At 38.7% G+C, this 23,998-nt stretch overlaps 1 protein-coding gene across 4 annotated transcripts in view; it reads left to right on the forward strand.

The window, feature by feature from the left end:
• The window catches only part of TAOK3 (TAO kinase 3), a 182,800-nt gene that overhangs the window by 148,764 nt on the left and 10,038 nt on the right, over nt 1–23,998 (forward strand). For all 4 annotated transcript variants that reach the window (XM_059894253.1, XM_059894254.1, XM_059894255.1 and 1 more), the window contains 5 exons: nt 2,124–2,258; nt 10,099–10,335; nt 12,037–12,165; nt 15,794–15,997; nt 23,607–23,846. In XM_059894253.1, coding sequence (XP_059750236.1) covers nt 2,124–2,258; nt 10,099–10,335; nt 12,037–12,165; nt 15,794–15,997; nt 23,607–23,846 — 945 coding nt within the window. The remainder of the gene's footprint in view (nt 1–2,123; nt 2,259–10,098; nt 10,336–12,036; nt 12,166–15,793; nt 15,998–23,606; nt 23,847–23,998) is intronic.

Below are 23,998 nucleotides of genomic sequence, written 5' to 3' on the forward strand. Positions count from 1 at the left end.
GTAAATCAAGTTATCAAAATTTGAAATTTAGCTGCTGCCACAGCATTGAAGAGCTCCCTCTCAGTAAGTACACTTAATGTTAGCTAACTAATACTCACCAAAACTCTGACCTGTAAAACCACAGGCCTCTACCTAGCCTATCTCTTCTGATTGCTAGCATTTAGAAGCATCTTGCTTTTCTGGGACTATAATATTAAGTAAGAGCAATTTTGGAGTTAATGTAATTTATTAATAAATATCCAGCAATATGAATGGTAGTAGATCCCAGTGCCTTCCTCTCTAGAACCTTAAACCTAGATGCATAAATCCCACACCTAATCTCTCTTTGCCTGCTGAAATTAGAATTTAGATTTCCCAGGAAATAACATAGAAAGTTTTAAATTGACCTATCAAGTATTTTTTTATAAATTTCAAAAATATGGGTTGAGATGCATTTTTAATCTATAGCACTATCTAATAGAACTTCCTGCAGTGATAGAAATTATCTGTATCTGCACTGTTCACTGTGGTAGCCATAGTTAGTGGCTAGCTTGAAACACAGCTGGTATGACTTAGAAACTGAATTTTACATTTTATTTAATTAAAATATCCATGTGGCTAAAGGGTATCTTATTGGACAGCACAGCGGTAGAATATCCCTTGAATTTGATATATATGCCTTCAATGGCATTAAAGGTCCCTTCATTATTTGAAAGCAACATAGACCACAATACAGTAAATTTTAAAAAAAAATCTCTAAATATAGACGTAATGGTAAATACCTTCCCAACATTCTGAAGCATTCTAATTTTATAAAAAGGAAAAGAAAATCAACCCAATGATGAATTTAATCATGGGTCTTCTCTTTTACATAGAAACCTGGATGTAAAATTTAATTTTCCTCAAGGAGTCTATGTGTTTTCAGCATTTTACACTGTATAATAAAATTTTGTATTTTTTAAGCCTTTAATTTTGTTTACTGATGAAGAAAAGAGCAATTATAAAAAATTTCAAATAGTCATGGACAAAATGCAAAATTGACTTCTCACAATGGTTTCTCCTAAAACCCTAGGGCAGTAAGAGAATTAATTTCTCCTTCCCCGTGCTGAACATGTACTATTTGAAAATCCCCCATGGTTGTACATGTTTCTGAGCTATTAATTATTACAGTATCTTTTTTTCTGAAAGGTTAGTGCTACTTACTGACTGGCCACTCCATCTTTTATCGAGCAAAGCATTGCGCTTTGAAAGCATTTACCCCTTTAAAAGTCATTTCAATTGCATTTAAGAAACATCCATTATTATCTTTCCAGGGAATGTTATTTTTCACTGGGCGTTACAATAAGATTAATCATCTTTGCCTGTCAAGAAGCCCAGACCTGATTAAATCAGTCAAGGACATTAAATTCCAGCTTTACTCACTCTGGTGACCATACCGACATTGAGTTGAGGAAGAATTTGTGAAAGTATCATTTTGTTAAAATTGTATGCCTGTCTCTTTAAATCTAAAAAAAAAAAAAAATCCTTTCAGAAGCTGTAGAGAAGGTGCTAGAACTGTGTACGATCATGACTGGAAAGCAGGATCCCTCAGTGACTGCCGAATCTTCCCAGCACAAGATAGAGAGGCAGTCCAGCACAAGCCTACACTGGTTCTAGGCAGAACGATGATGCTACCGAACAGATCTCAAATAAAATTAAATTGAGAAAGCAGATCTTTCAAGGGAATGAGGCGGAGGCTCGCTTTTATGTTAAAAGCCACCAGCATCCTCCTTGCTAGACATGGACATGACATTTTTAAAGGAATTATTTGGTTACAGCGTTTTAAGCAAACTGTTCTAAGGAGTCTGTACATTGCCTTGTTTTTTCTATTCTTTTTTTCTTTTGCATATATGTAATTCTGGAGGTAAAGAAAAAGCCTGCCAGGGATTCAGAAGGCATCCCACTAGCGATCAGCTGACATTCCTAACTGAAGGCTGCAATGTGTTGCTTATTCATTTTGTACCGTGGGAGCTGCGGGGACTAGCAGAGAGCTAAACTATGCATTTCAAACAGCAGTGCTTGTGCAGAAAGAGGGGTGAGAGAGAGGCAGCCGGCGAGGAAAGAGCACAGCTGGACTTTCTCCTTGTTTTTATCCATTTCTGCAGGATCATGTATTCATAAGGGATGAGGCGGGCCACGGCGATCCCAGGCCTGAGCCGCGGCCTACCCAGTCAGTTCAGAGCCAGGCCCTCCACTACCGGAACAGAGAGCGCTTTGCCACGATCAAATCAGCATCTTTGGTAAGCAAACACCCCTCTACCCACCTTCCCTTCCTTCCCCTCCTCCCCATCTGGCAGCCTCTCGCCCTCCCTGAGCCTCTCTCGGCTTCATGGATGGGAGGAAAGGAGTCAAGAATGTTTTCTCCCTCCTAATAATTTTATTCATTTTAGAAAAAAATTTGTCGGCATAGCAACCTGATCTCAGATATTTTAGCATTGTCTATGGCATGGAAAAAAAAACCCTTTGTGTGTGTGTGTGTGTGTGTGTGTGTGTGTGTATTTATATATGCTGTATGTGCAAAATAAAAGGCCTTTGAGATGAAGTTGCTAATCTGTCCAATTTTGTAAAAGCTATTTGTCTTTTCATTGAAATAATAATGCTAAAAAAATATTTTAAAGGTATTTGATGTGTGTGTGTGTGTGTGTGTGTGTGTGTGCAGAGCACTATGATTCTTTTTGTATAGTTACCTGTGTGTCTATAATGTGTACACACACATCAAAAGATAAAACACAATTTTTTTAAAATATATGGTTGCTGGCTAATGTATATAATTGTAGGAAATAAGGTACTTGCTTCCCAGGGATGGATTGCTGGTCCGTCTGGTTCATTCATTTATTTATTGCAACAATGGTAGTGGCTGCACTTCCCCGTTTAACCCCTGAAGAATTTCCTGGCACCGATAAAGCAAGAAGGGCTTTGTAGGAGATGGTAGGGATGGTTGTGGAAGAAAAGATACTGTAGGATCCTTCAGCATTTTTACTATTGCAAATGTGATTGCTGGATGCCCTTGTAGTAGCAAAAGGGGTGTGTGCTGGAAGAGTTAGTTTTCATGCCTCCGCCCCTTGGCCCCCCACGCGTGCGCGTGCGCACTCTCACACACACACACACACACACACACACACATCGTTTCATCCTTGGCACTCTAAACTCTCTTTAATCATTTGCTTCTGAATCTCACTTCTCAGCCAAAAAATTATTGAGATATTAGTTGTTTTGCTCAAATTGATGTTAGAGGTCACATGGGCAGGAAGAGTTAGTGTACACTGCCTGGCTATTACATTTAGAACCTATGATGACATCATCCAAGGCCGACCCAGAAATGATTATTTTTCTTGTCCTATTTTTAAAATCTGATTTCCACTCTTATTTCTCAAGTGTTTTAAAGGCTTCATTTATCTTTGGGATTGATAATGGTTTATAATTTTTAAAAACCCAAATATAAGGAAAATGGAAGTTAAAGCACCTACATATTGCTATGCCTGCTGCTGTCTAAAAGCAAGCAATTTAATTTAGACTGCTTACAAATAAGCCTGGCTTTAAGTTCCTTTGTATAGAAGTTTCTTGTATTCTCTTCAATGGACAATTTTTCATTTTAAATGCATGCCATGCTGTGTAATGGAGATCTTAAAATGTCCACTATGTATTTGCTAATGATTATTAAGCACCTACAAAACATGCTTTTGAGTCTAAATAAAGCATCATGAAATTATTGAATAATAAATACCTTCATACCATGATATCTGACAAAAGAAGAAATATGGTGTGTTTAGAATATGACTACTTACCACTGACTCTTGTGAGACTTGCACCTTTATCCAGACCTGTGCATGTTGAAATGAGAGGAGAAATGAACAGCCACTGAGACTCAGAGCACCATAAGCAGGTTTTGAATGTGAAGCAGACATTGTATGTGGGTCTTCCCCCTCTGGGACAGGTTCTCTTCTTTTCTCACTTGCCACACCCTCATTCCCACATCATATATTCATGACCTCTCCTGCCGCCCAGGAAGATCACTACTGCCATGCCAGAATGGTCTCACGCTCGCATTTGTGAGCTCACCCAAGCTCCTCTGTGTGTATATCAGCCATCACAGTCTCCCTCTCTGTGAATGATGAAAGCTGCTTCCCTACTAGGCTATCTCAGGGCCACAGGCAAAGTCCTCAGGTACCCCTCTGAATCCTACAGGCTCGTAGTGCCCATCCAGAGAACAGCTGGGATCAGTCTCTCTGAGGGACTTTTGATCTGCTAAAAGGCCCCTGCACCTATATTAAGTTAAAAACAGAGTGGCTGATAGGCTGTTGCTGTAGCCACAAAATAAGGTGTTTTATGTGTAAAATCTTCTCCAAATGTGATGCTTTGGGAGTCACAGTGGGATTGATGCAAGTTTATCAGCGTTCAGTGGTATTTGTATTTAACAATTTTTAGGGAGAAAAAAATTAATGAAAGGGGAAAGTGGTATGGTTTTGAGTGGTTCCATGTCCCATTTTGGACAGTCTAACTGTTGGTTAAGATAAACAGTTGTGGATATTTTAATATATATTATTGAGTACTACAGTTCTACTACCCATCATATTATTTGTTTTAAAGGCTAATTCCAATAGGAATATATAAATCAGGACACTGGAACATCAAAAAGAAGTATCTAATTTTTAAAAACTTATCTCAACCCTTATTGTTTTCCGTGGACCCCTGCTCAAATGAGAAAGTCTAAAATTACTTAAAATGACATAAAAGTAGGAACAAGATCATGGAAAAATGAAAGTCCAGGGTACTGAATAATCAAGTCATTGTTGAAACCTCACTTCTTACAGTTAGTAGCAATACAATATTGATTTATTTATTTTGGTTTTACTCTTTCTTTATAACCTACCAGCAGCAGTGCTAAGAAACCATAGAGTGATCCAAAAGTGAACAGCAAAAAGAAAAAGAATTTAGAAATTAATTTTTCAATTACTAGATAATAAGTGATACGTGTATATTTTAAAGAGACTTGCAAACTGACAGAAAAATTGCAATTCCTCAAATTTGTTATATCAGCCTACCTCTTCTACATAAACCTAAAAGAAGCCTAGCTCTGTGGTTTTTCCACTTATCATTTCTTTCTACATTGTGCTTTTGAATGGAGCTATTGACAAATATATTAAGCCAATGGGCTACAGGCTTTTACTGCTGATGTTTTTATTATTTTGGCACCTTAAAACTGAGATTTTTTATGTTATTATGCACTGTTGCACAATTACATTTGTAACAAAGGACCTTCATACCAGAGGAAACCCTGAGGAAACTTTAGAATTTTATGTATATATATATGTGTGTATATATATATATACATATATATTATAATAATTTAAGGGCAGAGATTATTGACCTTATTTTGAAAAATTAGGGAAAGGAAGGGCATTTCATGGAATCTCTTTTACTTTATCCTTTCTTTTTCTTCTTCTGTTTGAAAGTTCACATTGGGCTGATATGTTATATGAGGAAAGGAGTTGTTTATATAGTTCTTTGGAATTACTACTCATCTGACTTCTTGGGCTTTTGAGATGTGCCTTCCTTGAGTTTTTATTGTTGGTGAATGGAGATCCTAACATTTTAATTAGATTAATGACCCATGGGAGTGTTTTCAGCTATTGTTACACCTGATGTCATTTCCTAAAATTTCATCGTGTCCTGGGTCACTGGCACTTCCCATAGTAGATGTTACTATAGAGAGCACCAAGGCCATATCTATAAGACAGTTCAGCTTCTGGCCTTATAAAGGAATTCTCACTAGAATGCAGTGGTCTCACTACACGTGTGAATTTATGTTAGAATGCACATTAGGGAGAGGGGCATGAAACTCTTAATTTCTAATACCAAGAAAGCATGTAAGAGAAAATTATTATTGTTCTATCCATTCAAATATAGATTCTTTGGCTTTACCAGATTCAATAGAAAAGTTCATATAAAAATGGAATCTTCACTTGCTTTTTAAAAATGTAACATAATCATTGAGCTAATTGTGAAATTGTATACCTAAATGAGTCTGATAGACAAGCATAAAAATATTAGAGCCTCAGCAGTAAATGCTACTGTTTCACCTCTCATGTGCCCTGCTGTTCTGTTTCTAAATGCTTGAAAATGTGTTCTCTCCCTGAATAGTGTACCAGAGGCTGCTTATCAGAGTATTGCATATCTCCTCTTTCCTTATTCTTGGCTTTTTAATCGCACTAAGATCATTGCTGATACTATTTTTCACTTGTGCTACTGCCCAACCCACATGACCAAAGTCTCTCAATAAACGTGTTGAATGTATGAATGAATGAATGAATGAAGTCTCTTCCAGTCCTGTTATCACAGGAGAATTTGGATTTATAAGTGTGCATTTCAGAGTTGCTCATGTCAGTTTTTCTGTGTAAGGCAGAATTGCCTGGATCAGTCATTACTTTTATTATGAATTTAAAACATTTTTTCCCTAGGTGTTCTGAAGAGTGGAATGTGTCAAATTTCTAATGCCAAAATGTGACTCATTGTATTCTTTTTAAGAACTTGCTATAAATTTTATTTGTTCTAAGTGCTGAGGTAGCCAGTTTTATCATATGCATTATTTTGATTCTTACACATAACTAATCTTATAAGTTGACTTTGATCTCTTAAGAGGGTAACATTATCAGCCACCCTCCTCCTCTTTTATCTTCAGTAATTTGCTTATTAGCCTTCTAGTGCAGTGTTCTGTACTTGGTAGGCATACAGTACACTTTGGATGAAGTGGTTTGTTTTAGGGCCAAATTTTGCTGGAATTAAGTAGGGTAGAATGCAATGGATGTAGAAACTTTCTGAAAAAAGTTCAGCCTTCCTTTATGGTTCTTTATTTTTATATATTATTCCAGGTATATGAAATAGTTAATTCAGAGTCTGAAATTACATATACTTGTAATCCACAACCTGGATATAAGTACAGTTTTATTGTTAAACTGGCCTTTCTCTTGGATCCACTTCTGGTCTATGTCCCCATCACCAGAAATGCTTAGTTGAGGGGGGACAGGAACCTATTTCTCTTAGCTTGGCAAAAGAAGGAAACCAACCCATATCGAACATCTCCTATGTGTCAGACACCTTGCTAGGCACGAGCGTTATCTCATCATAGCAATAGCTCCTCTTCAAGATTTTGAGAGACTTCAAGAAGTTATATGTAATTTGCCCAAGATCAGTTATGTAGTGAGGGATGGAATGAGATTTGTCTCCTAGCAACCTACTAAGTGTGGCAAGATGATGCTGCCCATTTTTCGTTGATCACATTTTTGAGACTACCACTGTAAAAGCCAGTCACTACATTTCTATAAGTTCCTCAAATTTTTAGAGTTATTCAGTTTGTAATTTAGACTTAACTCTCTCCAGCACTCACTTTTTTGGGTGTTTGATTTCCTCTATTACTTTTTAACAGAAAGCTTCATTTCTTTTCTGCCTTGGTGATGTGAATTTCCTCAGGCAATTCAAGAGCCTAGGACCTTAGTTCAAATCCCAGGCTTTATAAAAATTAGAGGTAAATTACATGTGAAAGCACATTGTGTAAACCATAAAGCATGATTAAAATCATGAGCTATTTTTAATTCTGTTGACCAAATAGCGTATTCATAAGACATGAAGTATAAACTTAAAACTCACATGGTATACATAACTGTATAATAATATATTTTTATATATTTCATGTTAGACTTCATGAACAAACTGTTGGTATACTTTTATTTAAATTCATCTATCTAGCTTGAGCATGGAATTCTAAAACTCAGTATCTCTAAATGTACCTAGAAAGACAATTACTTTGAAACTTAGAAATTATAGTTGTAACAAATGAAAGGTGATACATTACGAGTTTAAGAAAGTGATTATCCAAATTATGGGAAGCATTCTCATTTACAAGCAAAATGTCTTTCCTGGCATTCAGTGCTGTACAATGATAGCATGGTGAGCTTGTGATTTGTCTCTGCCACATGCTTGTATGATCTGGTATGCGGTAGGACCACCCTCTTCACAGGGACTCACCCACCAATTAGGATAGAAAATGTTCTTGACACAAGTCATTTCCATTTTATCTTGGGGCTGCCTGGTTTAAGGAAATGGCCATCCTGAGAATATTTTATCGACCACAAGCCAGTCAAACATTCTGCTGGCAAATTTTAAATGTGTCATGATGGCTGTAGAGTGTGCCATGCCTCAGCTTTGGGAATCTGATTAAAGAAGGGATGCTCAAATAAGAAAAAATAAGTTTATGGGTAGAACACATCTCAAACCCATTACCCAAGAACAGACACTTTACTGCCGTATTTGTCTGAAAAAGAAGTGAATGCAAAAAGGACTAAATGGTATCCTTTCTGTGATTGGAATTTTTTTTCCCTGTAATTGAACTTCAGAAAGGCACAAGTATGAGAAAGTGAAACACATGCATTGTTTCAAACTACTTCCTCCTTTTATCATGAAATAAGTACTTAAAAAAAAAAAACATGTTATAATGATGACAAAACATTATTATTTTCTTTAGAGTGTTAGGTGCCTCTTTGGTGATGCTATCCCTTTTTTTTTTTTTCTTTGTCTTGAAGTATCTTCTGTTCTTACTCCTCATCCTTAAAGAAGATTGTCCTTTAGAAAAGAGAAATGAATATAAGAAACCTAGTGTTAGGTTCAGCTGGAAAGGTTTCAAAGTTTGGCTTATGTTTAATGGTATACTTTGATAATACTATCCAGTTACAGAATAGTACTCTCTTGATAGTAAGGACTCAGTCTAGTATGCAGGGATACCTTCTAAAAAGAGCAAAGAAACAAACTGTTCTTTGTACAAAATGCACTTTGACCCACAAACTGAAAATAGTAGAAAGAATTAATAGCAGCATGAAAATTTCCAGTAAAACTTGTTTGAGAGTTAGGTTGGGGAGAAGTGTCTGATAGTAGTAGATCAGAGTGACTGAATTACTTAGTGTAAAACAAAACTAAAGTGATAATTGTGTAATTAAGGTTTTCTACTAAAATAGGGATGATTAGAAGGAGGTGAACAGGACAATAATGAGGGGTCATAAATTAAAGAAAGGACTGGAAAATCAGAAAAGGTTTAATAGAAAGAAACAAGAAATGCCGAAATTTATATTTGCAATCTTCAGTTTGTTGGATATTCACTTGAGAATGGGTTAAGGAAAAATTACTAAGGAAAGTAACCATCCAAAAATCATAGAAATCTTTTCTCCTCTTTAGGAGACCACGTGACTGTATATAATTTGTTAATATCGCCTTTGTGGAGAAGGGGAGGAAGGAGACAGATGATTTAAAAGGAGGGAGCTCGCTCTCACTCTTGCTCAGTTCACGTTAAGAATCGGAAACAAATCTTGTTCAAACTATTTTAAAGGATATTCAAGATTCCTATGACTGTTAGAGACGTGATCTTTAAAAAGAAACAAATAAGCAATATGCTATAGTGCAGCGCTTCCCAACCAGAGGGATTTTGCCCTCCAGGGGACATTTGGCAATGTCTACAGACATTTTTAATATTGTCTTGACTTGGGACATGCTACCGGCATCTGGTGGTTAGGCCAGGGATGCTGCTAAAAATCGTACAATGCACAAGATAGCCTCTCAAAACCAAGAGTTATCTGGCTATTGTTAGTAGTGCCAAGGTTGACAAATCCTGGTGTAGTGGAAATAGCATGGCTCTGGAATCAGACAGAAATGGGTCTGCATCCTAGCTCTAATGCTTATTAGCTACGTGACCTTCAGGATATACATTATGATATATCAAAAATGTGTAAGTATATTTTGGCTGAATGAATATATTAATTCCCTTAAGTCTCAATTTCTTCATCTATAAAATGGTGATGTTAACACCTACCTTATGAGTGAATAGAATGAATAAGTGAATGAGATGGTTTGTAAGATTAGAGATAATATAAAGAGCACCCAACTCAGTGCCTGGTACATGTGAGTGTTCAGGAAATGGTAATTAAATTGATGGTGACAGTGAGAAATAAAATTATGCCAGAGGGTCCTTCTGCTTTGCCTGAAAGTTTCTCTTCCACGAATCTGGTTACCTGAGTTCTGTTCCCCAACCCAAACCAGGTTACACGACAGATCCATGAGCATGAGCAGGAGAACGAGTTGCGGGAACAGATGTCAGGTTATAAGCGGATGCGGCGCCAGCACCAGAAGCAGCTGATCGCCCTGGAGAATAAGCTGAAGGCTGAGATGGACGAGCACCGCCTCAAGCTACAGAAGGAGGTGGAGACACATGCCAACAACTCGTCCATCGAGCTGGAGAAGCTGGCCAAGAAGCAAGTGGCTACCATAGAAAAGGAGGTCAGTATGCACACACATGCCCTCCTGCCACAGCCAAGCCAAGCCTGTTCCCGTCAGCAGCATCCTGTGAGCTGGAGCCGGGAGTGGTGTGCTTTTGGGGGATGGAGGGACAGTACTGCTTTGGGGAAGGGGGTCCAGGTTTTATGGGGCTACTTAAAATTGTCATTAAAAGTTAAAAGAGTAACTGAAAGTATATATTGCATTCTTGGCCATTCAGATATATTCTGAGCATCAGTCCCCTGATGGGGGTGTGATACACGTAAAAAGAACCAAAATGCTTCTATCCTGTGGAAACTTGCACCACTCAGGTCTGTTACTGTGCCTGCCTCACCCACAGTCCTCTTCAAAAGAAAACTGCTCTACGAATAGTCCCTTTTAGTGGCGATAATCCCTGCCTACAGCTGATTGGACTAGGGATAGGCACCTGACCAATGGCAGCAAGTAATTGATCTGGCTACTGCTTGGGTCTTCTAGGGACCATCTCTCTTCCCCATCCAGGTCCTAAACTAATTTTAAAAACAGACAAGAAGGTAATGCAGATTGAGTCAAAATATCACTTTATTACTGATAAATATTAGATAGGAGAAGTGATTTATATCTGAATGGAAACAGGCCTAATAATACTGAACAAAATTAAACAGACTTGCCCACCTAGGCACTGGCAGTGCTAAACCAGTTGCCTTCCCCACCCCCACCCCCCATGAGACTTACATAGTATGGAAAAGCAGGGGTGAATCTGTGCTCCCTGGGGATGGAGTGGCTGGGGACAGGGTGCCAGGAGTGTTTCAGTAATTACGCTCTCTCTCTATGTGGAAGGAAACATCAGAATTGTAGAAGCATTCCCCCAAACAGTCATCAATCTATGAGGCAGTCTGGCGTGAAAACCTCTGCCCAAACAGGGACGATGTTGATTAAATAAACCAGTCAGAGTCTTTCTTGGGAATTTGATTTGGTAAATATGTGGAAAGAATTGTTCATAATGGAAAAGTTGTTGATAATAGAAGCTAAAGGTGAAAAGATACATAGAAAGAACCATAAAGCATACTTCTCTCTATTCCCTAAGTATCTCATCGTACATATGTGCTTCGTCTAGATGGTTCCCTGAAACTTAGATTTGGTCGCTTTCTTTTGATTGGGTTATCTTTTGTTTTGTTTTCTATCCATTTAGGAGCCCCCAAAATGTCCTGATATCCAACTATTGTGGATTATAGTAGATGCCTCAGAAAGCAAAATGTCATTAACTTTGCCGATTATACTAAAGATGACCCCATTCAAAAATCTGATAGTTGAAATAACCAATTAAAGAGTTAAATTCTTGGAAAAAAACTGGCCAGTCATCGTTATTTATCCATTTTTATAACTTAACACTTAGGCTACCAACAATATAATAAAAATCTTTTATTATAATCCTTAGTTCACCTTTTATACCATGTATTTTGTATGTGTTCAGTAAAACATGTTTATGGTTTATCTTCATGTTTTTCCCATAATTGGGAATATATTTTTCACTGGTAAAAACTTCAATTTTTTTTTTTCTTGTCTGTTTAAGATACAGGAGAATCAAATCAGGCATTTACTTATCTGCGTTTTAATTGTTTGTTCAGAAATACTTTTGGACTCTTTTAATGCATTCGAGAATGTAGACAGCTGAATTCTGTGTGAAGAACAATTCATACTGTATTACATTTGTTATTTTATCAGGCAAAGGTAGCTGCAGCAGATGAGAAGAAGTTCCAGCAACAGATCTTGGCCCAGCAGAAGAAAGACTTGACAACTTTCTTAGAAAGTCAGAAGAAGCAATATAAGATTTGTAAGGAAAAAATAAAAGAGGTAAGAATACCGATATTTTGTAGTCATCAAGTTGCCATTAGAATGGCTGGAACTTAAAATTGATTCATCTTACATTGTGATCAATAGTGTAACCCATTGATTCTCAAACTTTCCAGTAGAATCACCTGAAGTGGTTATTAAAACAGATTGCTAACCCACCACTAAATTTTCTGATGCAGTGGATGTGGGGTGAAGTTTGAAATGTGCATTTCTAACAAGTTCCCATGTGATGCTGATGGTGCTGGTCCACACACCACACTTCAGGAACCATTGGCCTAACTCTAAACCATTCATGCCTACTTCTGGTTTGTTCTCCACACTTCAGCCTGTGGTCTTTTCAAACCATGAGTCTCATCATATCACTTCATGATTTTAATATTCATTGGCTTCCCATTGCTCTTAGGGTAGATCAAAATACTAGAAGTCCATATGTGGTCAGCTACCAGCCTCCCCTCCACTCTCATCTCACACCAACGTTCCCCCAACCTGCTTACCCTGCCCCTGACTTAGTGCTGCTTCTGCCACTGTGGTCACTTTTGGTTCCTCAAACGCGTCAAGCTCTGACCTTCTCCACGGTCTTTGCTCACACTCTTTCTTCCACCAGGGTGCTCTCCCCACCCCCACTTCCAGTCCCTTCCCAACCTCCTTGTAAGACTAAGGATTGTTTATTAGTACCATAACTTAAATTTCACTTCCCCAGGGAAGCCTTTTCTTGACTGCCTTGACCAAGACAGGTGCTTCTGGTTTTACAACACTAATTTTCAATCATATATATATGATTGGAAAAATTATATATTTTTTTTAGTGATTATTTGAGCTATTTTACCCTACTAGACAGTAAGCAATAAGAGAAAAGACCATGTCTTTTTTTTTTTTTTCTTTTTTTGGCTCATGACTGTATCCCTGTGTCTGGTACATGTGAATATTTGATAAATGAGTGACTGATTCTTGACTGTTTGGTTGAAGACCTCTAGTGGACTTAGAGAGTCCCCTTGAGGAATTGCAGTTTGATCTGAAAGCTCAAATTTCTTCACTTCTCCTTTTATCAGTACTTACAGGTGAATTGCCTGCAGTTCCATAGACTTTCCTCCTCATGAGACTTAGGACTTCTTATTTGTGGACTAATAGTGTATTAAGGTTTAATAGAATTCAGATGGGACATTGACTTAGTGTATGAAATCATTCATTTGAGCTCATATTCTAAGTTAACAATATGGGACTTAGCAAGATTCCTCTCCAATTCTTTTTTAATTAGGAAGTGAAAGCAGGCGGGTTGGGGTGAGCCTCAGGATCTCTTGCCCTGCCCAGATGAATCACCGGTAATTGTTGGAACCAACAGAAATTTGTATCTGCTCCGCACTGCCAGAATGGAAAGAATCTCTGACACTGTAAGGTCTAGAAAACCAGGTTGTAGAGAGAAATAGCCAAACCAAGAAGATTCACATGCTCTCCATTTTCTTTTAGTTATTGTTTGATCTTGATTATTATATCATAATAGAAAGATGTTGCTGGATCACAGAGATAACCTTGATTTTTCAATAAGAAATTTTGGAATTTTCTCAACTGAAGATTATCTTATTTCTAACTCCATGTGTTCACTCATGCTCTGGAGGCCATACTTTATGGCTGTAGCCACTATTTTGAGCATTTGTACCACTAAGGTATTTGGAGATTTCCATGAACTCCATCTTTAGAAGGTTTTCCCACAGAACAGCATTCAAAAGTTCCCACTCTGTCCTCAGGAATAGGGCTATTTTTGGTTCACCATACTCAGATTTATGAGTTTGAGAGACCACACACCTAAACGTACAAGTCCTTCAACATGCTCATGGAGAAAAACAAGGCTACACCCAATTTAAGATCACCTCTATAAGCCTTTCTATGCAAAGCTAGTATTACTCCTTATGAAGTAAAGCTTAGTTCAGACTATTGGAAATGGCATGTATGTTTAGATATTGATATAAAAGGTATCGTCCTTGGGATGACAAAACAATATCCGTTACCCCTACTGTTGATAGATGACAGGGGTGTGGGCAATACAGAATGATGAATGGTCCAAAAATAATCTTTCCTTGATTTTGGAGTGAATTTTTATGATCGTCTTTGAATTTGGGTGTGCAACATAGTGGTTAATGCCAAACCTAGGATTGAAGTCACGGCATCAAGAGATGAGTCCGCCAGCCTTCCTGTGGTGATCCCAGCTTACTCCGTGCTGGAAACAGCTCTTGCTCTCGTTGATTCTAATATTTCACTTGAGATTTCACTGGAACAGGAAAGTTGAATGTTGATTTACAAAGACTTCTTGGCTAAGTGCAAAAACAATCTAAATAGTGTGTGATGGCCACATCACAAAACATCAAGTAAAATAGGTATTAGTAATTAAAGGAGATTTCAACTGAGTAGTTAACCAAGTATTATAGGTCCAGCTTGTGGGTGTGAACAGTATGAACAAAGAGGGGTGCCCTGTACTTTCTCTAAAAGTGGTCTTCTTACTTTCCCCATAGACTAACATCTTCTTAACTGTTCTGATTTATTGCTTTCTTCCCTTTACCCATATGGTCTGAAACAATTATGAACTTTGTCCTTTTGAAAATATAGGTGGTGTATTTACCCTCTAATATCAAATAAAGAATGCTCATTCCTGAAATTCAAACTAGTGACATTTGCAGCATTACCTCCTGTCTGTGACATCTGCCTACTTCTCTCCATCTTGTCACCACCTCCTCTGTCTAAGCCCCGATCGTCTTTCTCCTGGACCTTTGCAATAGCTTCCTAGCTGTCTCCGTGGACGTACTCTTGCCTCCTTCATTCTGTTCTCCACGTGGCAGCCAGAATCGTCTTTTTCAAATGCGCCTGATTATGACACCCCCACACGTATATAAAATGCGTTTCCCCTGTGCTAAAGCTCAGCGCCCTTGACCTGGCCTGTAAGGTCCAGTAACAGTCCTGCCTGCCCGTCCAGCCTCATCTCATGTCACGCTGCACCACCCACCTTGGCCTTCTCTCAGTTCCTTGATCGTGCCATGTTTCCGTTAACCCACCCAAAGGGTTTTGCTCAGGCTGTTTCCTCTGCCCAGAGTATTCTTCCCTCTCCTTTCTCACTGGTTAATTCTTACAGATTTTTCAAATTTCAGCTTAGCTGAAATTTTGTTACCAAGATCAAATATTTTTTATTCAGCATCCTTTGAACCAAGTACTTCAGCTGCACGGTAGTTATCATGGTAATCTTCAGTTCATTTCTGTGGTTCTTTGATTGATTTTTGATTCTAGACTATAAAGCCCCATGGTGGCAGACACCATATTCTTTTGCTCACCGTTGTATCCTTGTGCCTCGCACAGTGCCTGTTGCACGATAGGAACTCAATAAGTGTGTGTTGATTTAATGAGTGAACTCATAATTCTGAGCATGAGAAGCCAAAGACATGAAAACTAACAAGTCTCCCTCTCAATTGATAAGAAAAAAGGGAGGTGAGGGGGAGTGTGTGTGCAACACCAAGCCTTTCTGACCTTACATTCTCAGTTGCTTTCAAAATAATTTAATCTGCATTGCAATGAGCTATTGTATTTCTTTTTGCCTGATGAGACTGGCATGTTTTTTTGGGTTTTGTTTTTGTCTGCTTTTGTAAAGGAGATGAATGAGGACCATAGCACACCCAAGAAAGAAAAGCAGGAGCGGATATCCAAGCATAAAGAGAACTTGCAGCACACACAGGCTGAAGAGGAAGCCCACCTTCTCACTCAGCAGAGACTGTACTACGACAAAAACTGTCGTTTCTTCAAGAGGAAAATAATGATCAAGCGGCATGAGGTGGAGCAGCAGAACATTCGGGAGGTATTTATCTTGTTCATAACCGCTGCCACTGACTTAAAACAGTAAGCCTTGTGAGGATCGTGGCCGGGGTGTTTTGTGCATTCCTATGTCCTTAACCTGTGCAGGCTTCAGTGCAGTCAGTGCCTGACACAAAGTAGATATACAGAAGTGCCAGGGAATGAATCTACCACTGCTAGCAGAAAGCCCATTTATAGAACAAGGAATCAACCTTTTCCAAATAAATGTAACAGAATTTTCTTGAACACCTATTATAAGCCATAGCATGCAGTGGAGAATCAAAAGAAGTAGAACAGACAATGTTTGCTTTTAGCCTGTTTGTCAAAGACCTGCGTTTTTGTGACTCTCCGTGAAACACTTAAATAACATAATGGTGCTCTACAGTTATGTTAATTCATTCCGTCATCCAGCACTTACGGAGTGCCTTCTTTGTGCCAGGCACTGTGCTAGAGATGCCAGGGCTATTGAGAAGCCATCCTCCCTGCCTTCAAGTAGCCCTAAGTCTAAGAGGGGAAACAGACATGTAACAGACTAATTACAATGTAATGTGTTAGGTTTAGTAATACATATAAATAAACTCTCACAGGCATATAGTCATGAAAGGGCTTGGAGGATTCCGTGATTGATGGGGAGTTGAGTGTTCTGGGTGTGTGGAGTGGAGTGTCAGAACAGGAGTAGTTGGAAGCAGGATGGAGGGCCTTGATTCTTAAGGCAAGACTTTTAGATTTCTGCCTGAAGGCAGTTGCATGGGCATGAGAGGGTTTTAAGCAGAGGAATGACAGTGAGAGTTCTTTGTTTTGAAGAATTATTGCCTCAGTGTGAGGGTAGCCTAGAGTGGTGAGAAGTAAAGTACACTGAGGTCAGTTAGGACGCCCTTTCTCTAGTTCCACCTGGAAGAAACAGTGAGGATAGAGATTAGATCTGAGTGACATTTCTGAAGCAGAACTGACAGTAATTCAAACCAAATGCTGTGAGAATTTCAGAAGAAGGAGGAGTCAAAAATGAATTCAGAGTTTCTAATTTGGGAAATTGGACGAATATGATGTTATTCACTGAGATGAGGAATACAGAATGTGAATCGGTTGCAGATGCAAAGTTCAATAGGAAATCATTGTGACCTGGAGTAATCCGAGAAGCCCTCAAATGAGCTAGCACATTGGTAGAAATATTGAAGTTGGATAAATATCAAGTGTTAGCCTGCATGAGGGAAACAAGCCCTTCAGGCACATTTAATGGGAATGTGAATTGGTGTAAGCTTTTTGGAGAGCAGTATTCAAATGGGAGGAAAAAAGGGTGGAGCAAACTAAAATTTATTGAACACATATAATCATGGGCCAGGCTCAGGCTCTATCTGTGTTATCTCATCTTATTGGAAGAGAGAGAAACTAAACATTTTCAAGCCAGGCAGTGAGTGATATGGCTAAAATTCTACTTTACAGAGATTAGCCCAGTTTGGTGGTAATGCACAGATTGATTAGAGCGTGCGTTGTCAATGGGGGCAATATTGCCCCCCGCCGGGGAGGCTGTTAAAAATGGGTTCTTGTGGGGGAGGGGGGTCTTAGGTATTACAATGGCTTGTGCCCCTCTGAAGGGCCATAGTACATGAAAAGCTATACAGTGTATCTGTGGTGTTAACATTTCAGTGGTGAGGATGATCTGGGAAGGGGGAAGTCTAAAAAGGCTCCTGATGGGGACAATAATAGGGGAAAAACAGGTTGAGAAACATCAATTAGAGGGAAGAAACTAGAAGCAAAGAGATCAGGTGGTAGGAATAGGGTATAGACAAAGATAGTGGTGGTAGCTGGCAAAAGAGAGATGGGTTTTAAACATTTTGAAGTATAAAATAAACAGGACTTGGCATACAGTAGGATATGAGAGAAAAGATGAGGGTAGAATCAAAGTTATTTCTAGGGTTTAAGACTTGGGGAAATGTAGATTTGGGCAGAAACAGAGAAGCTTAGAGAGAGGTATTGATAAGAAACTGATTAATTCAGTACGACACAAGTTGAGTTTGTTAGAAGGCTAAAAAGTCCAAATCAAAAAGTCCAATAGCCCGTTGGAAACAAGGTATTTGGGATTCTTTTTCGTCTGGCAATTATTATTTTTATTCTAGTGTCATGTATGCGGAAGAAGTCCGAAGCTAAGGGGGCAATTAGTGCCAATAAAAGCTATAGAAGATAATTATTCCCCAAAATGATAGAAACTACATTCATGACTTCATAAGTATCAGGTTCTAACCAATGAAGTGAACAATAACTAACTATACCAAGGTTTATTTCTTAAGAGTCTAGATTTTTTTCTTTGTTTAGTCTTATTCCAGAGCTGCCTCAGTGAAAATGTTCAAAGGTATTTTTCTTCTATTTACAAAAGTAATAAAAGAACATTGAAAAAAGACAAATATAGAAAAATACTGAGTAGTGAAAAGTGCTTGTTAATCCCATCCCACCCGTTTTCTACCCTGAGACAGTCACCATTAATTTGGCAGATATATTTCCCGATTTTTTCAGGTATGCATGTATATACACGAACAGCTTATATATTATATATAACTTTAACTTTACAAAAATAAGATTACATTAGTACCAGTGGGTTTATTTGATTTGCAAGCAATAGAAACAAACTCTGGCTGACGTAGCATGCAAAGGAATTTATTGGAAGGATATGGGGTAGATGACAGAGCTGAAGACCCAAGCTGGAAAAGATGAAGAATCAAGCTGGGAAAGCAGCTTCTGTGACCTAAAGGGCAAGAGCTAATGGACATTCCTCAAGACACTGCCATTTGGATGTACCTCCTCCAACCATGTTTCATCTTTGTATCATTTCTGCTTAAGACTCAAATTCCTAGGAGAGAGAGGACGTGATTGGGTAATGTGCTTATTCCCTTACTCAGTAGTGTCTCTGACTCCAGGTAGGGCGGGGTAGCTTCTCAAGCAAAAAGAGGAGCGTGCTGACACAGAAGGGGAGATGGGTACTGAACCTACAAAAATGTCCGCTGTACTGTCTCATAACTCTCTTCTTTTGTATTTTTTTCATTTACTATCTAGGACACATAACTCTGCCTCATTCTTTTTAACCATCAGTAGTATTTGGGGCGGGGTGGTATGGCTATAGAATAATTTATTTAATGAGGTACTTCTCGGTGGATATTTTGTTGAAGTTATGCAATATTACTAACAATGCTACAGAGAACATCTTTGTATACATCTTTTTACATGTATGCAAGTACTTTGTAGGATATAGTATTCTCAGGAGTAGAATTTCTGGGTCAGAGTGTATATACCTAAATTTTTAATAGATATTGCCAAATTGCCCTCTAAGGGTTTATAACTCCCACCAGCAAAGACTACCTATTTCCCTCTACCTTTGCCAAAACTGAGTATTACCAGTCCTTTTCGTTAATGAAAACATTTAAAAGGATCACCATAGGCTGAGTTGAGCCCCTTCTTCTATCATCACTACACACAGATGCTCACTATTTTCTAACCAGTTATACAACTAAGAACTGAAGCTAAGAAAGTATTAAATGTCATACGCTAACAACATCTCCACTTAAATTTTGAATTCTAGTTCTTACTCAGTGTCGGTGGGCATGAACACAAAAATTTTGATTTGAGTCAGATCACTTGCTTTTAAAGAAGTCAATTGAAACTTAAATAGAATGCTTGGATCGTGGTTGGGAAGGGTTTATTAGGGGATACACCCTGGTTCCACATCTTACGCAGGAGGTAGGTTCAAATAATGTGTATGGAAATGTGTTTCTTGGCCATGGTGTACGACCATGGCCGTATGTTGTATGTATGTTTCAACCCTAAGCTCACACCCAGCCTGGCGAGGTGCTCACTGTATGTGATGTGGGCAGGGGAACGGGAGCCACACGCCTCTCATCTCACGCTCCCTCCAAGGCATATATGCATGGAATGCACTGGTGGGCAGAATCACCTGTACCATGAAATTTGTTTTTGTGTTTTTGCTCAACTCATTTTATTGAATGTGTATAAGCTAGAAGTGCATATGATGTGGCTCTACTGTATATTGTGTCATTTGTACAGATGAAGCAACCATTGCATGGTGTCCAGATAGAGCAGAGGAATATTCTTCAGAATATAGTATTCCAGACTGAAAAAGCATAAAACAAGAAAACATAAGCCATTCATTCGAACATTTTTAGTGGAAAATATTGAAAATCTAAAAACCTGAGTTTTAGCCTCAGTTCTACTTTATAGAAATTATATGATCTTGTGTTAGCCTCTCAATTCCCAAATGCTTTACTATCATATATAAAAGGGGTAAATCCTAACAATTCTTTTTTTTTTTTTTAATTTATTTATTTATTTATTTATTTTTGACTGTGCTGGGTCTTCGTTTCTGTACGAGGGCTTTCTCTAGTTGCGGCAAGCGGGGGCCACTCTTCATCGCGGTGTGCGGGCCTCTCACTATCGCGGCCTCTCTTGTTGCGGAGCACAGGCTCCAGACGCGCAGGCTCAGTAGTTGTGGCTCATGGGCCTAGTTGCTCCGCGGCATGTGGGATCTTCCCAGACCAGGGATCGAACCCGTGTCCCCTGCATTGGCAGGCAGATTCTCAACCACTGTACCACCAGGGAAGCCCCCTAACAATTCTTAACCACTGCATAGGGTTGCAACTAGGATTGAACAAGATATATGAAATCACTTTAAAAATTGAAAGCACATTACACATTATTATGTAGGTACAGCAGTGGGCTCTTAATAAGCTGAATAATGTTTTTATCCCATGGTGTAAAATATTATAGGCAGCTTACCAACTTACATCTCAGCAACTCAGATGTATGAATTAAAGGTAATTAATTAAAGGTAATTTCTATTGCAATTGTAATAGAAAAACCATTTCAGTATCATGTTTCTGTCACTTTTTAAATAGTTTATAAAATCTAGATTTGTTATTATATGCCAGATATTCACTTCTGAATACAGAAAAATAATAATGACATTTATATATCCCGAAGCATTTTCTTATGGTCTTTTCTTTCATCTTCACAAGAATGGTAGTTCACAATGTGTACTACTGATATTATCCTCACTTTACACCTGAGGAAACTAAAATGTAGATTTAAAGTCTTGCCCAATGCCATACATAATGAGTCAGGGGAAAAGCTGCAACTGACTCACACCCTGAATTATTTTTCCACTGATTCTCAAACTTTAGTATATATCAGAATTACCTGGGTGGCATATTATGAACTCTGGTTTCTTCCAGGTAATTTTGATGCAGGTATTCTTTGGACAACATCCTGAAGCATTCCATTAAACACAAAGAGAAGCATTCGTTTTCTTCTGAAAGTGTTGTTTGCTTTATATCTTTTTTACCCCCTGTGAGTTTCTGGGCTCTGGACAGCTCAGACTCAGTTTGAAATTCTCCATTTAAGAAAATGTGTGAAAAAAAAAAAAAAGAAAGAAAGAAAATGTGTGGAATGTATAAATGCCCAATATTGGGACTCCTGGTGCTCAAAGGTTGAATATGATAGAGTGATCTAGGAACAGAATCTTCTGCCATTGAAAGGGCTTTCCTTGGTTTTAGTCTCTGAGAAGAGCTCACCATCCTTTGGTGCCACCTAGGGGCCGGTTAGTAATTTTTAAAAGAAGACATTTGATGGTCCAGGTAAGGAAGGAAAAGAAAAACGCGGGAGAGGATTTGGGGAGATGCTCTAGAGATTATGTTTTACTCCTTATAACAAACGAAATGGCATTTATACTTCAGATATTTCCCCACTAGAAAATAAGCCTTGATGGGGATGTACTTGTTCACTGCCCCATTCTTAGTGCTTAAAACAGTGCCTGACACATAGGAAGTATTCAACAAATGTTTGTTGAATGAATAAATAAATGAATGATTAACAACTTTGCTCCAGTAACAGATGCTGTGCTGTTTAAAGGACTTCTCTCCAAATGGATGGAAGGCTCAAGTATGCAAGATATTCTCAACCATGCCAGTACACAAATGTTACTGATATCTCTATGAAAATGATCTTGCATTTTCTCCCATAGCGGATGCCATTGGAAAAGAGAGGCACCCTATTGTTCTGATTTAAAGTTCAGCTCAAGGGCTTTCTCCTTTCCTTGCCCTTCTTAACTAGCAGTAATAACACCCTTTTCGGAAATCTTACAGCATAAAATCTTCACCTCTTTTATATCACTTAATCACTTCCAACCTTGCACTTTTTAAAAAAATTTTACACATAAAACTTATTTCCCTGTATTAATCAAGCTTCTTTTGTTTGCGTGTTACTGAAATTTATTTGAGCTGGCTTAAACCAAAACCAGAGGGTTTGCTACAGAGATATAGGAATGTTTCATAAAACCCAGTAGCAGTCATATAGGTGGACCTACAAGGAGAGCTTAGAACCAGTCAGGAACTTGGGCATCAATATATTCCCTGCACTTCTTTCTTTCTTTTTCGTTCTTCTTGCTCTGAAGCCCAGCTTTCTCTGATCCTCAGCCCTCATAGCAACGGGTGGCTACCACATATGTCGTTTTTATATGCCCCTCAATTCTAGCCACACATGGAGATTAACTGTCCCTGAATCCAAATTCCCAAGAGAGAAGATAGATTGATTCAGTTTGCTGTGAGCTGAGGATATACTTCAATAAATGTCTATTACAGTTCCCTGTTAGAGTGTTAGCAAGTTGAGCACCGAGTGATGGCTTAGTAAATATTTTTATGTACCCAGAGCGCACATGGTTCAGATCTTTGATACAGTGCCATTCAGGAAATATTCTTGAACTGGGAAATGAAAAAATTTCACCCAATGTACTCCCTCTTTTTTTTTTTTTTTTTTCTGGTTTCCTTTCTTTCCCCCTTCGATAAAAGAGAGAGAGAGAAAGACATGAGTAAAACTGGGAGGAGCAGAATGATTAGATCTAGAAATGACCAAACAGGCAGTAATGGAAAAGATGAAAGGGGAGAGATCTCATCTGCTTTTTCCCAGTGAGCCCTGACCTCTGAGATTTTGAAAAATACGTAGTTGGCCTACTTCTGATACATGGAAAAACAGGGTGTTTCCCAGAAAAACAGGAACACTGCAGACATTATCAGTTTAATCCAGCGATTCTCAACTCTGACTGCATATTAGATCCACCTAGAGAACTCTTAAAACTATTGACGTCAGGGTCCCACTCCAGACAGTTATCAGAATTTCAGGTTATAGGACTTAGGCATCTTATGTTTTAAAAGCTTCCTCACATGATTTTAATGGGCAACCAGCCAAGATTGAGAACCACTGGCCTAACTAAAGAGACACTTATTTAGACCCATGCATAACACATCACCTAATTAAGATTCACAGCAGCCCTGTGAGATAAGAAGGGGTCAGGTAGAATTACAGTAATCCCATTTTACGGGTAGAGTAGTTGTGGTGGCTGTGAAGTTGCCCAACTTGAAAGTGGTGGATCCACATACAGAACCTCTGTCTCCAGGGATTGTTCATCTAGTCTCATTAAGTCATGCTGCCAAACACTAATGGGCTTAATTAAGAGACAGTTAATAGTGCCATTCCTTGCCATCCCTCACCGAGTGGTGCCTTCCCTCCAGTTTGCCTCCATTCATCTCTCTCCGTGTATCTTTTCTTCCTGAATGCAGGAACTAAATAAAAAGAGGACACAGAAGGAGATGGAGCATGCCATGCTGATCCGGCACGACGAGTCCACCCGAGAGCTCGAGTACAGGCAGCTGCACACATTACAGAAACTCCGCATGGATCTGATCCGGCTCCAGCACCAGACTGAACTGGAGAACCAGCTGGAGTACAATAAGAGGCGAGAGAGGGAACTGCACAGAAAGCATGTCATGGAACTTCGGCAACAGCCAAAAAACTTAAAGGTGAGAGGAAATTTCCCGATTTATGCTCCAGGACACAGCCAGGTTGGATCGATGGTTCCTACACCTGGATGACTGTCAGAGTCACCTGGGAAACTTCGTAAAATTACAAATTTCAGGACCCCATAGCTACTGAATCAGAATCTCCAGAGTCT

Source organism: Balaenoptera ricei, chromosome 14 (assembly GCF_028023285.1).
Source record: "Balaenoptera ricei isolate mBalRic1 chromosome 14, mBalRic1.hap2, whole genome shotgun sequence".
NCBI lineage: Eukaryota > Metazoa > Chordata > Mammalia > Artiodactyla > Balaenopteridae > Balaenoptera > Balaenoptera ricei.